Here is a 9969-nt window from a genome sequence, read left to right on the forward strand (position 1 = left end):
CGCGCCTGCCGGGAGGAAGCGCGTGCCCAGGCGGCGGTGGCCAATCGTCGCCCGGTACCGCCCTTCCCGCAACACCCGCGAGGGCCAATGGGAGGGCGCGGAGGCGCTGCCGGGAGGCCCTGAGCCTGGCGGCGGCGGCGGCGGCGGCCTCGGCGTGTGGGGAACGGGAACGGGAGCGGGAGCGGGCGTTGCCGCTCGGCCGCGGCTCGGCCCCGGCCACGCTGGCGCCCGGGGACCCTCCCGAGATGCCGGTGCGGAGCGAACGGTGCCGTGCGGGCGGCGCGGCGGGTTCGGCCTCCTCACCTCCCTCGGGGGCGGCCGCTAGTAGTCTGGTACCGCCGCCTCCCATCAACACGGCGCAGCCCGGGGTGGCCACTTCGCTGCTTTATAGCGGTGCCAAGTTTCGCGGGCAGCAGCGCAGCAAGGGCAATGCCTACGAGGTGGAGGTCGTCATGCAGGTGAGGGGCCCGCCGGCCGCCTCCTTCCTCCCCACCCCCCCACCCCGTCCTTCAGCCCCGGGCCCGGCGCGGCGGGGCCCCGCTCTCCTCAGGCCGCGGTCGTCGTTCCCGCCCCTCCGGTCCCCTCAGGCCGCGGTCGCCCCGTTTTATTCCTTTTCGGACTCTAAAGCCGCGGTCGTCCAGTCTCCCGTCCCCTCAGGCCCAGTCGCTTGAATTTCTCACGCTCCGGTCGCCGCTGCCGTCCTCCCCGCCCTCGTTCTCTTCACCCCCCGGCTGGGGTCGGTGTCTGCCCTCCCCCAGTTCCCTCAGAGCCCGGACCTTGTTGTGTGTCCCATCCCCTGAGCCCCAGCGAGGCCTGTGGCTGAGGCGGGGGAGACCCCTTTCCTTTAGTCCCAGGGTCCCCATTCCCCTTCGTCCTGGTGAGGTGGGAACAGGGCGGCGGAGGTCTCAGGGGGACCCTTCCTCTCAGGCCTAGAAAGGCCTGTGGTCCTCCCCGCCCCGCTTCCCCTCTGACCTGGCAGTGCCTCCCTGTGATTCCCCTGGTTCCATCAAGCCCGGTAATGGCTGTGAGTCCTCAGGCTCTGGAAAGATCTCTATCCTGCCCCCATTGTGTGCTTTCCCTTCCTTTCAAGATCAGGGGAAAAGACCCTGTCCTATTCCTCTCAGGCCCTGGTATAGACTCCTTTCCCTCAGGCCCAGTGAGGTCCCAGGGCCACCTACTTGATCCCTTCCCCTCAAACCCTGAGGAGGGCCCACTGCACTCAAACCTTTCTCCTCCACCTCGTTGCCCCATTCCCTTTGGTCCTGGCAAGGTTCATAACCCAGGATCCCTCCCCCATTCCCTTCAGGCTCTTGGGTGGCTGTGCACCTCCATGCCACAGGGCAGAAGGGTAAGAGACCAGCTTAGAGCAGGTGGTTTTCTGGGAAGTCCCTACCAGTGGGACAGCCTGTATTTCAGGCCTGGCTGGAAATCAGCAGAGATCCAGGTCCCAGTCTTAGGTTGGCAGAGCATGGCTTGGCTGGACCTGGGACCCAGGGTTCCTTGTCCCTGGGCTGTCAGAGGCTCCCCCAGGCTGAGCAGAGAGCCTGGGACGAAGTGCAGTGGTTTGTCTGTGGCAGGAATGCAGCCAGACAGCTGTAGTGCCCAGCTGTGCTGGGGAATCAGGACGCTGGCTCATGTGGCTTTCCCATTCCTCCCTGCAGTCATTGTCGCCCTGCGTGCTTTATTTTTAGTCCTAGGGATTGGCATGATTGCTTTGGGCAGAGCTGGTGAGGTGTGGAGTCATTAGTACGCGGGCAAGCCAGACATCTGATACACGCTTTCCTATAGAGCACCCTGCGAGTCACAGCTTTGTTCCCAGTTTGGTGGCATGGGATCTGAGGAACTGTGGTTGAGCATGCAGCAAGTGCAGCGATAAAGCTTGCCATGTGTGCCGGCGTTGTGGAGTAGTGTCAGAGCCCCAGGGTCAGCAGATGGGGTAGTGTTTGAACTGGACCGTTTGTTTTCACGTACGGTCCTCCACAGCACAAGCGTACCTGGTATGGTTTGCTGTGGTGGGGACATCCTATGGCTGATCAGCTTCACTGCACGCTGCCTTCTCGCAGGGGCTGGCTGTGGCTTTGTGCTAAAAATGCTGCTGTTTTGCGCGTGTCAGCTGAGAAGAGGTGGCTGCCTGCTCTCCCTGTGCTGAGCGCAGAGAAACGTTGCTTTTCTTTGATCACAGGTGGGGAAGATCCATCTTCACACAGTTGATGTTTGCACTTCCCCAAATAACTCACTTCTTGCTTTGAAACAGATCTGGAGATGTCGGGGAAAAGCTTAGAAAATCCCCTGGTTTTAAAGGTGCTTGGAACAGACGCAGCCCCCTGCCTAGCTTCTGCACAGCAGAAGCAGTGAGCTGCAGCCCTGTAACTCAAAAGAAGGGTGGCATAAAAGCGTTAGATCTGGGAGAAAGGCCTCTTTCAAAGCGCATGAGAGATTGTTTGGCTTCTGAGCAGGCTTTGGCGTGCACCATGCTGGGTACTAGGCAGAGAGTACAGGTAGCATGTTAGAGAGGCGTAGGTCAGGCCTGTTAAATAAGCAGACAGCAAAGCTCAGGGCTGTGCTTTCTTCCTCTAGCCTGAATTATCTCCAGTAAATACATGCTTTTTACTCTTCTCTCCCCTGAATGCCAGTTTGCTGGTAGCGGTTGACTGGGAAATGTGGGGGCTGGGAATGTGGGTGATTCTGCCAGTGGTGCTTTCACTTGGAGAAGACTGTGAGTCTCCTTCCTTCTGGGTGGAGAGGGGGGGATTTACTTCCCATAGGAGACCTCTGGGGAGAGAGTGCTGCCTCAGTGTGATGGAGCTGGAAGTGGGGTGGGTGTTGTCAGGCCTGGGATGTGGAGGCTGTCAGAGGTGAGCTGGGCCCCTGTAAAAGATCTTTCCAGGTGGTTCCCAGTCATGGGGAAGGGCTGCCAGCGTGAGCATTGGGCAGTAAGCTGGACAGGCTGTACTGGCTGAAGCTGAAATTAGCCTTGGAGGGGTTAGAAACTTCTTTGGATCAATTGGGTGCCTTCATGCTTATGCTTATGGTTGGACTTTGCACTCTTTTCTAGCATGTGGATATGGAAAACTCCTATCTCTGTGGATACTTGAAGATTAAAGGCCTTACAGAGGTGAGTGTTAACTGCAAAACAACAAGAAAAGGTGCCGTGTAAAGGCTTTTCTTTTTCCTGGTGGGGTGGGAGAAGCTACCACCCACCAGAAATAGAAAGTGGAGGGATTGAGCATAGAGTAGATTTGACCACTATATAGTTTTAATAACTTCAGTCTGTTGTTCTTGGTGTGTCAAGCAAGTATGATGGGCCTCAGTGGGAGTCCTGAATGAGGAAGGCTTATCTGGCAGCCCTTAAGTTCTGAGCACAACCAAATCTGACCCTGCGGTCAGCTTTAGGCACTCTACCCGTGGTGGTGTGTTGCTGAAAGAAAGTAAACCGGGACCCGAACAGTCAGATCTTTACATACTTCCTTCCCCATCCATCCTCTAAGATTGCTCCTGGTGTCGGACTGTCAGTGAGAACTGTCTCCCAGGGGTGATGCTTCTGTTGGCTGCAGTGCACTGTGTGTCTGTTGTTACGTGGGAGCGTTTGGAGAAGTTCACTCACCCCAGCTGAGTCTGCTATTCCCTGCCTGTGTTCTAATTCAGTGCCAACGCAAAGCTGAAGAGGAGCACCTTCTCCCCTGGTGGGGTGGCTTAATCCAGCCCTGGGGCTCTGTAGCAGTCACGCAGCAACTGCCTGGTGTCTGCTGGGGAGCGGTGCTGGCTGTAAACGGTCACTTGTGATCATCCAGTTGGGAGCTTCCCTGCAGTCCAGCTCTGACACAGCTCCTTCTGGTTTCATGAAGTGAATGGAGAGGCAGAGAGAGGCTGGAATAAGAGGGTGGAGGCTGTGGGTGCATACGAGTCAGGCTTTAAGAGGTGTGGGGCAGGATGAGTCAGCGTCCTGCTTGGAGGGACGATGGGAGCACTGGCTTCGGATTGCCCAGAGCTCTTGCTGCACGATGCTGCTTTTTGCTGAGCACGTGCACCTCTATCTGTGTTTGAGTTTCTGTCTCTAGGTGACCAATCTTCTGACCTCTTGTTCGTCTCCATTCTCTCTTAGGAGTACCCAACCCTCACCACTTTCTTTGAAGGCGAAATAATCAGTAAAAAGCACCCTTTCTTAACACGCAAGTGGGATGCTGATGAAGATGTGGATCGTAAACACTGGGTAAATAAATCTGGGGAGCAGATGTGGGTCTGATGCAGTCCTGGCTGAGCAGCTGGTTTGGAGGTGAGGTGCAGTGTGTGCCCAGGCAAGACCTGTCAGAAGGGCCTGGAAACCTGTCCTTTTTGGGTGTCTCCCACCTTTCCTCACTGATATCTTTGCAACTAGAGGTCCCTTCAGCAGGCTGTTGGCTGTGATCTATGGGAAGGGAGGGGGCATCTTGTTTTCCACTTGCTCGCCATGGGGTTGGAAGGGACCAGGAGCAATCCCCATCTCTTGACCCCCTAGGAGACCATGCTCCTTATTTTGAAGGCTTATCGCAAAATGGAGTGCAGAAGGGGAGAGGTGCCCCTCTAGCACAGGCAGGGCAGTTGGTACCTGTGTCTCAGCCACCTCAGCCCTCTGCTTGCGATAGGGTGTGTCTGCCGCTGCGCTCTGGATCAAGGCCAGATTTTGTTTGCCAGACTTTGATGTTTATTATGTTTCAGTCAAAATAACTTCCTCTGGAAGTGTAGGAGCTTCTCCAGCTGGGCTGGATGTGGCTGTGGGTGTCTGGCAATCCTCTGTGTTCCCCTGTGCTAGTCCTGGGGTGTGCATTTAGCACTGCTCCAAGGGAAGAGCAGTCCCTTTGGTGAGGAGGTCCTGTTCTGTAGCAGTTTTTCCCTCCTAAATAGCAGCTGGCACTAGTGAGCTCTACTCCTGGAGTAAGCATCCTGTTTTTTTTTTTCTTTTCTTTTTTTGTTGCAGGGGAAGTTCCAGGCTTTTTACCAGTATGCAAAAACATTTAACTCTGATGACTTTGATTATGAAGATCTGAAAAATGGGGACTATGTCTTCATGAGATGGAAGGTAAACTCTGCATGTCGTCTCCTTTGATGAGCTGCTTACAAGCGACTGACAGAGGCTTGTGGTGCCTGAAAGCTTTTTCAGCTATGATGGTTTAATGAAAGATCTCACCTTACCAACCTCGTAACCCACCATACTTGCAAATTCCAGTGTGACTCCTGTCTAGCCAGCTAATTGCATCCTTAAAGGCTGCAGTCATGGCTAAAAACACAACAGGAAAATCTTGCTTGGTGATGCTCCGAAGGACAAGAGAATTGGTGTCTCCAGTCCCTGTGTGGGACATGTGTGCTTGCAGACTGGCCGGTCCGCACCTCTCTGTTCTTCAGCTGGATTGATTCTTCCCTCTTTACATGAGCCTTGTGCAGCTACAGGGGGAGGAAATCATAGGATCATAGAATGGTTTGTGTCAGAAGAAACTTCTAAAGATCATATAGTACACGCCCCCCGCCCATGGGCAAGGACATCTTTCACTAGACCGGGTTGCTCCGAGCCCCGTCCAACCTGACCTTGAATGTTTCCAGGGATGAGGCATCTACCACCTCTCTGGGCAACCTGTTCCAGTGTCTCACCACCCTCACAGTAAAGAATTTCTTCCTTATATCTAATATAAATCTACCTGCTTTTAGTTTAAAACTGTTACCCCCTGTCCTATCACTACAGGCCCTGGTAAAAAGTCTCTTTCCATCCTTCTCATAAGTCCCCTATAAGTATTGAAAGGCTGCAATAAGGTCTCCCCAGAGCCTTCTCTTCATCATCATGTGGCTCCAATTCCTGATTTTGCAATTGGCTTGGTTTGCAGGGGGCAGGTGTTGAACTGAAACTGGTCTCTTGCACTCTTCAGACTGGTTCTGTTCTCAGTTGTCTGGTTCCCTGTAAGATGCCTGCAGTGGCAGGTGGTGAAAGAACACACTAGTCTCTGTGGTCTGGGCTGCCGTGAGTGCAGGGAATGCTCAGCCAGGAATGCCTTTGTGTTAATGGGTGCCAATATTCAGTGTGGGGGGGCAGGTTGGGGGGGGGGGGGGGGGTAGTATTTGACCGCCATTTTAAAATGCAGTCTGTGTTTTGTGTGCAGGAACAATTCCTAGTCCCAGATCACACTATCAAAGACATCAGTGGTGCTTCCTTTGCTGGTTTCTATTACATCTGCTTCCAGAAGTCAGCAGCATCTATAGAGGGCTATTACTACCATAGGAGTTCAGAATGGTAAGGAAGCTTCCTTCCTCCTGTGAACTGAAGGGTGGCTCCTCAAACCAAGCAGTGACTCCTCTTCTGCTTGTCTGCAGCCTTGGGAGTGTCCAGGCAGTGTTTCTCTGGGCTGGGAAGGAGGTTCAGTCTGGTGGCTGGACCTCAGGGCAGAAGGGAGGGCGTGTGTGCTGTGCTTGGCCAGAGCAGGCTAGCGCAGCCGATCCGTGTGGTATAAAGTGCTGCCCTTTTTGCATGGCGAGGGATGATTGGGCTGGCAAGGTGCAGCAGGGGAGATACAAGGTCTGGAGATGTGCTGTGGCCCAGTAAAGCAATGGCCTGCTGTGTCAGTGAGGTACGTTAGGAGGCAGACACCAGCTGTGGTTCACTAAAATCATCCCTCCAGAAGCCTTGTCTCCAGTCCAAACGCTCACAGGGCTTGCTTGCTTCTGCCCTCCTGTGAGAACAGGCAAGTGTAAAGCAGCCTGATCTTGTGTGCAGGGTTGTGCTCCCTCAGTTTGCACTTTGCTCAGTGATTCAGGCTTTGAGCTTCTCCATGCCTTGGCCCTTCAGAGGATGTTGGAGAGGCCTTCAAGAGGGAGCTTAGTGCTTTCTCACATGTAACAGCTTAGCTGTTGCTCCCTTCAGGCAGAAATAGTGTTAGGCCAGTGCTTTGTAGTCCAAGGTCCTTAGGGTGTTGCCGTAAGATGCAGCGAACAGTCAAAAGTTAATTGGTTGATTTCTTGTTAGAGCCAGCCATCTGACAAGTAGCTGTGGAGGGCTCTTTTCCCTCTGACAGCCTTCAATATTTGTCACACACAGCAAGTGAATCTGTAGGGTGGCTGGAAGCTCTCAGGGGGAGGGAAGGTACCTGGGAGGCTTTCAGACAAATCCCGTCAAGCTAAGCTTTGAAAGACCTGAGTGTAATTTGCAGTTGTAGCAAACACCGTTTGAACATGAAAGTTGTTGAACTTCAAAAGGTGTCCAAAAACCACAGTCAGCCCACCTCGAATGCAGCCTGGCTCCAGGTAGCTCAAAGGCACGGGAATGGAAATGAGGAATGATGCTGAGCCCTCACAGGGTTTTGGCACCATGAATAAGTGGGTGTTGGGTGCCTGAACACCTCTGAGACTGTAAAGGGGAAGAGAAGAGCTGGCCACCAGGATGTCTGCTCTGTGGCCTGCCAAGCAGGAGCCATTAGTGCTAGGGGAGTTCTGTTGCTCTGTGTAATCATTTTTTCCGTCTTTTCCTTCTTTCCCAGGTATCAGTCATTGAATTTAACTCATGTTCCTGAGCACAGTGCTCCTATCTACGAATTCCGATGACAGCTGTCAGAACTGATACCACACAGAAGCAAACCGGGCAGGAGAGCATGGCCTGCCAGGAGAACTGTGTCCCTGTCGGAGCACGGGAATGCACGCTTCTCTCCTGCCCCTCGGACTCGTGAGAGAGAGCCTGAATGTTAACCCACCCAGCCCAAGGAGCGTGGCTGCTGGAGCTTGATTCTCCCTCCTGTCGAGTGGCGATTTGATCTTTAATCTGGTTTTAAGCTACCTTTAAATGCACTTTCTTATTGCACAGCTAGTTTCTCTATCACTGAAGTTCCTCCTGGCTCTCCTCTGGAAGCTGTTTCTCAGTAGCTGGAATCAGTGGTCTGTCCTCTGAGTAATAAGAAAATATAAGCTCAATGCTTATGTTTTCATTGTTACAGCCTGATATGGGTTGAAACCGCCAGGACTCAGGTTTGTTGCCCAGATTGCCAGCTCTGATGCTCCCAGAGCTGGGTCCCGTGTGTGATGCTCTGCTTGGCAGAGAACTGCTCAGCTGCAGAGTCTGTGGGGGGGAGTGTTGGCTGAGACAGATAAGGCTTGAACAAGCCTTTGCTTCGCGCTGGCTAACGAGGTTAGCTGGAGCTGCAGATCTTTCAGGAATGCCGGCCCTTTGGAGCTGGGAGCTGTTCCGGTGTCTGGATACGCCACTGGGAATTAATTTGATGTATGGACTTCCAGGCTCTCAGTAAAGTGGATCTGAACTCTGCTTATAGGTGTATATTTGCTCTTTACTTAAGTTAAGGGTAAAAAAGAAAAAAAAGGAAAAAAAAAAAATACTTTTATTAAAAAAATTATATATTTTTATGGTTCCTTTTCCAAAGGACCCTATGGCAAATGCACAAGTACTCAATTACATTTTACCGTTTTCACATTGAAAACCGGGAATGTCTGTGTTAGTTTTTATATATGTGTATGCTAGCCACTTTGGGAAAGTAACAGGAGTACAAGTGTTGAGCAGCATCACAGGGATAGCTCTGGGACTGTTCAGCATTTGTACTTGCTCTTCATGCTTCACCAACACCACTGCTTGATACCTTTTTACAAGGCAAAAACAAGAAAAAAAAAACCCAACAAAACAAAAACCAACAAAAAACCCCCCAGTAGCTCTCCTCTGACTTTGAAATGTTTCAAGTGATATAACTTAAGGCTTGTGTGCCAAAGTGTGTGTGTATGCGCGTGTGGTTTGTTTTTTTTTAAAAGACATTTTAAAAATTGGCCTTGGTTGTATATTTAATGTGGCAGTCCCACCTGCGGGGCTTTTGTGAGAGTTTAGTTTGCGTTTTTCTGGCTGTTTTAAAAACAACCCCCTTAAAGCAGGCTTGTGTCACGCGCTAACCGGGTGGGTGTTGAGGACGGGTTTGCCGCCTGGGAGAGGAAAGCGAAGCCTCCGCATGCCTAGCACCAAGGTGGTTTGGGTTTTCTTCTTTTTAACTAACTTCTTTTCGGCAGCATGTCTGTCTGGTTTATTGCAGCAGCTGAATTGCTAGTTTAAGCCTTAACGAGAAAGTATTCGGGTCTCGGTGAGCCCATTTCCCTCTATTCCAAGTCAGGATCTTGCGTGATCGGAGAAGCGGCTGGGCTGGTCTCAGGAGATGATGTGGAAATCGCCCGCCTCGTGCGAGCTGTTTGCCGCAGATGAATCCTTTTCCCCAGCACAAATGGAGAGAGACCTGCTCAGGGGAGAAAGGGGGGAGCCCTGGCCCTTCTGCGGGGCAGGAGCCCCCCCTGCGATGAAGGAAGCGTGTGCCGTTGTCTTGGCTGTTGCAGGTAGATTTGTAGAGTAGTGCAAAGGCAAGCGGGAGAGTGATTCGAGGCGTGAAGGGAGAGCAGCTGCGAGCAGAGCAGTTGGGAAGCAGATTCCCATTTTATTCTGCTCCTCTTGGAGAAACTCGTCCCCTTCGGGGAGAGGGGTTTCCTCACGGTGCTGGGAGACGTCCTGGTTTTAGAGGTGAAAGCTGGCGGTGCTGACTGGCTGTAACCAAGCGTGGGGGTGAAGCCCCCTCCCAGGTGCTGTGTGGGCACAGGGACCCAGCTCCGAGGGCTCTTTCCAGCCCTCCGGAGCTGTCTGTGTGCAATATTGGTGACGATGCCGGTCTCCTTCCGCTCCCTGGGGCTGCCAGTGCCAGCGTGACACTTGGGTTTCTGACGTGGTTTAGTTGAGTTAACGCTGGGGTCGTTGGCAGAAGCTGGGTTAGAAAGGGTCCTGGGGTTGTTTAATATGTATAACTACCCCAAAACCTCAGAAGTTTTTCTTTGAGACTTGATAAGTGGCGAGAAGGGTGGGGAAGGACTGTCCTGCTCTCTGTCTGTCTCCTTCCCACTGTCCTGAAGCCAATTTCAGCTGAAACCCAAAACTTTGGGGGTGATGCCACCCCATGGGATGCGTGTGGCGGGGGGCGAGGG

The 9969-nt window shown here is 52.9% G+C and overlaps 2 protein-coding genes across 2 annotated transcripts in view; both read left to right on the forward strand.

Moving 5' to 3' along the window:
* Positions 1–153: 153 nt before the first annotated feature.
* On the forward strand, positions 154–8624 carry GID4 (GID complex subunit 4). Its single transcript, XM_010570383.1, has 6 exons — positions 154–458; positions 3056–3115; positions 4103–4210; positions 4955–5056; positions 6126–6256; positions 7497–8624. The coding sequence occupies exons 1-6, from the start codon at positions 246–248 to the stop codon at positions 7558–7560; spliced, it is 678 nt and encodes a 225-aa protein (XP_010568685.1). The 5' UTR covers positions 154–245; the 3' UTR covers positions 7561–8624.
* A 672-nt stretch (positions 8625–9296) lies between these two features.
* DRG2 (developmentally regulated GTP binding protein 2) overlaps positions 9297–9969 on the forward strand; it is a 9920-nt gene continuing 9247 nt past the window's right edge. Inside the window, exon 1 of the mRNA XM_010570599.1 lies at positions 9297–9333. Within this exon, the coding sequence (XP_010568901.1) occupies positions 9297–9333 (37 nt within the window). The remainder of the gene's footprint in view (positions 9334–9969) is intronic.

Source organism: Haliaeetus leucocephalus, unplaced genomic scaffold (genome assembly GCF_000737465.1).
Source record: "Haliaeetus leucocephalus isolate CR32 unplaced genomic scaffold, Haliaeetus_leucocephalus-4.0 Scaffold295, whole genome shotgun sequence".
Taxonomy (NCBI): Eukaryota; Metazoa; Chordata; class Aves; order Accipitriformes; family Accipitridae; genus Haliaeetus; species Haliaeetus leucocephalus.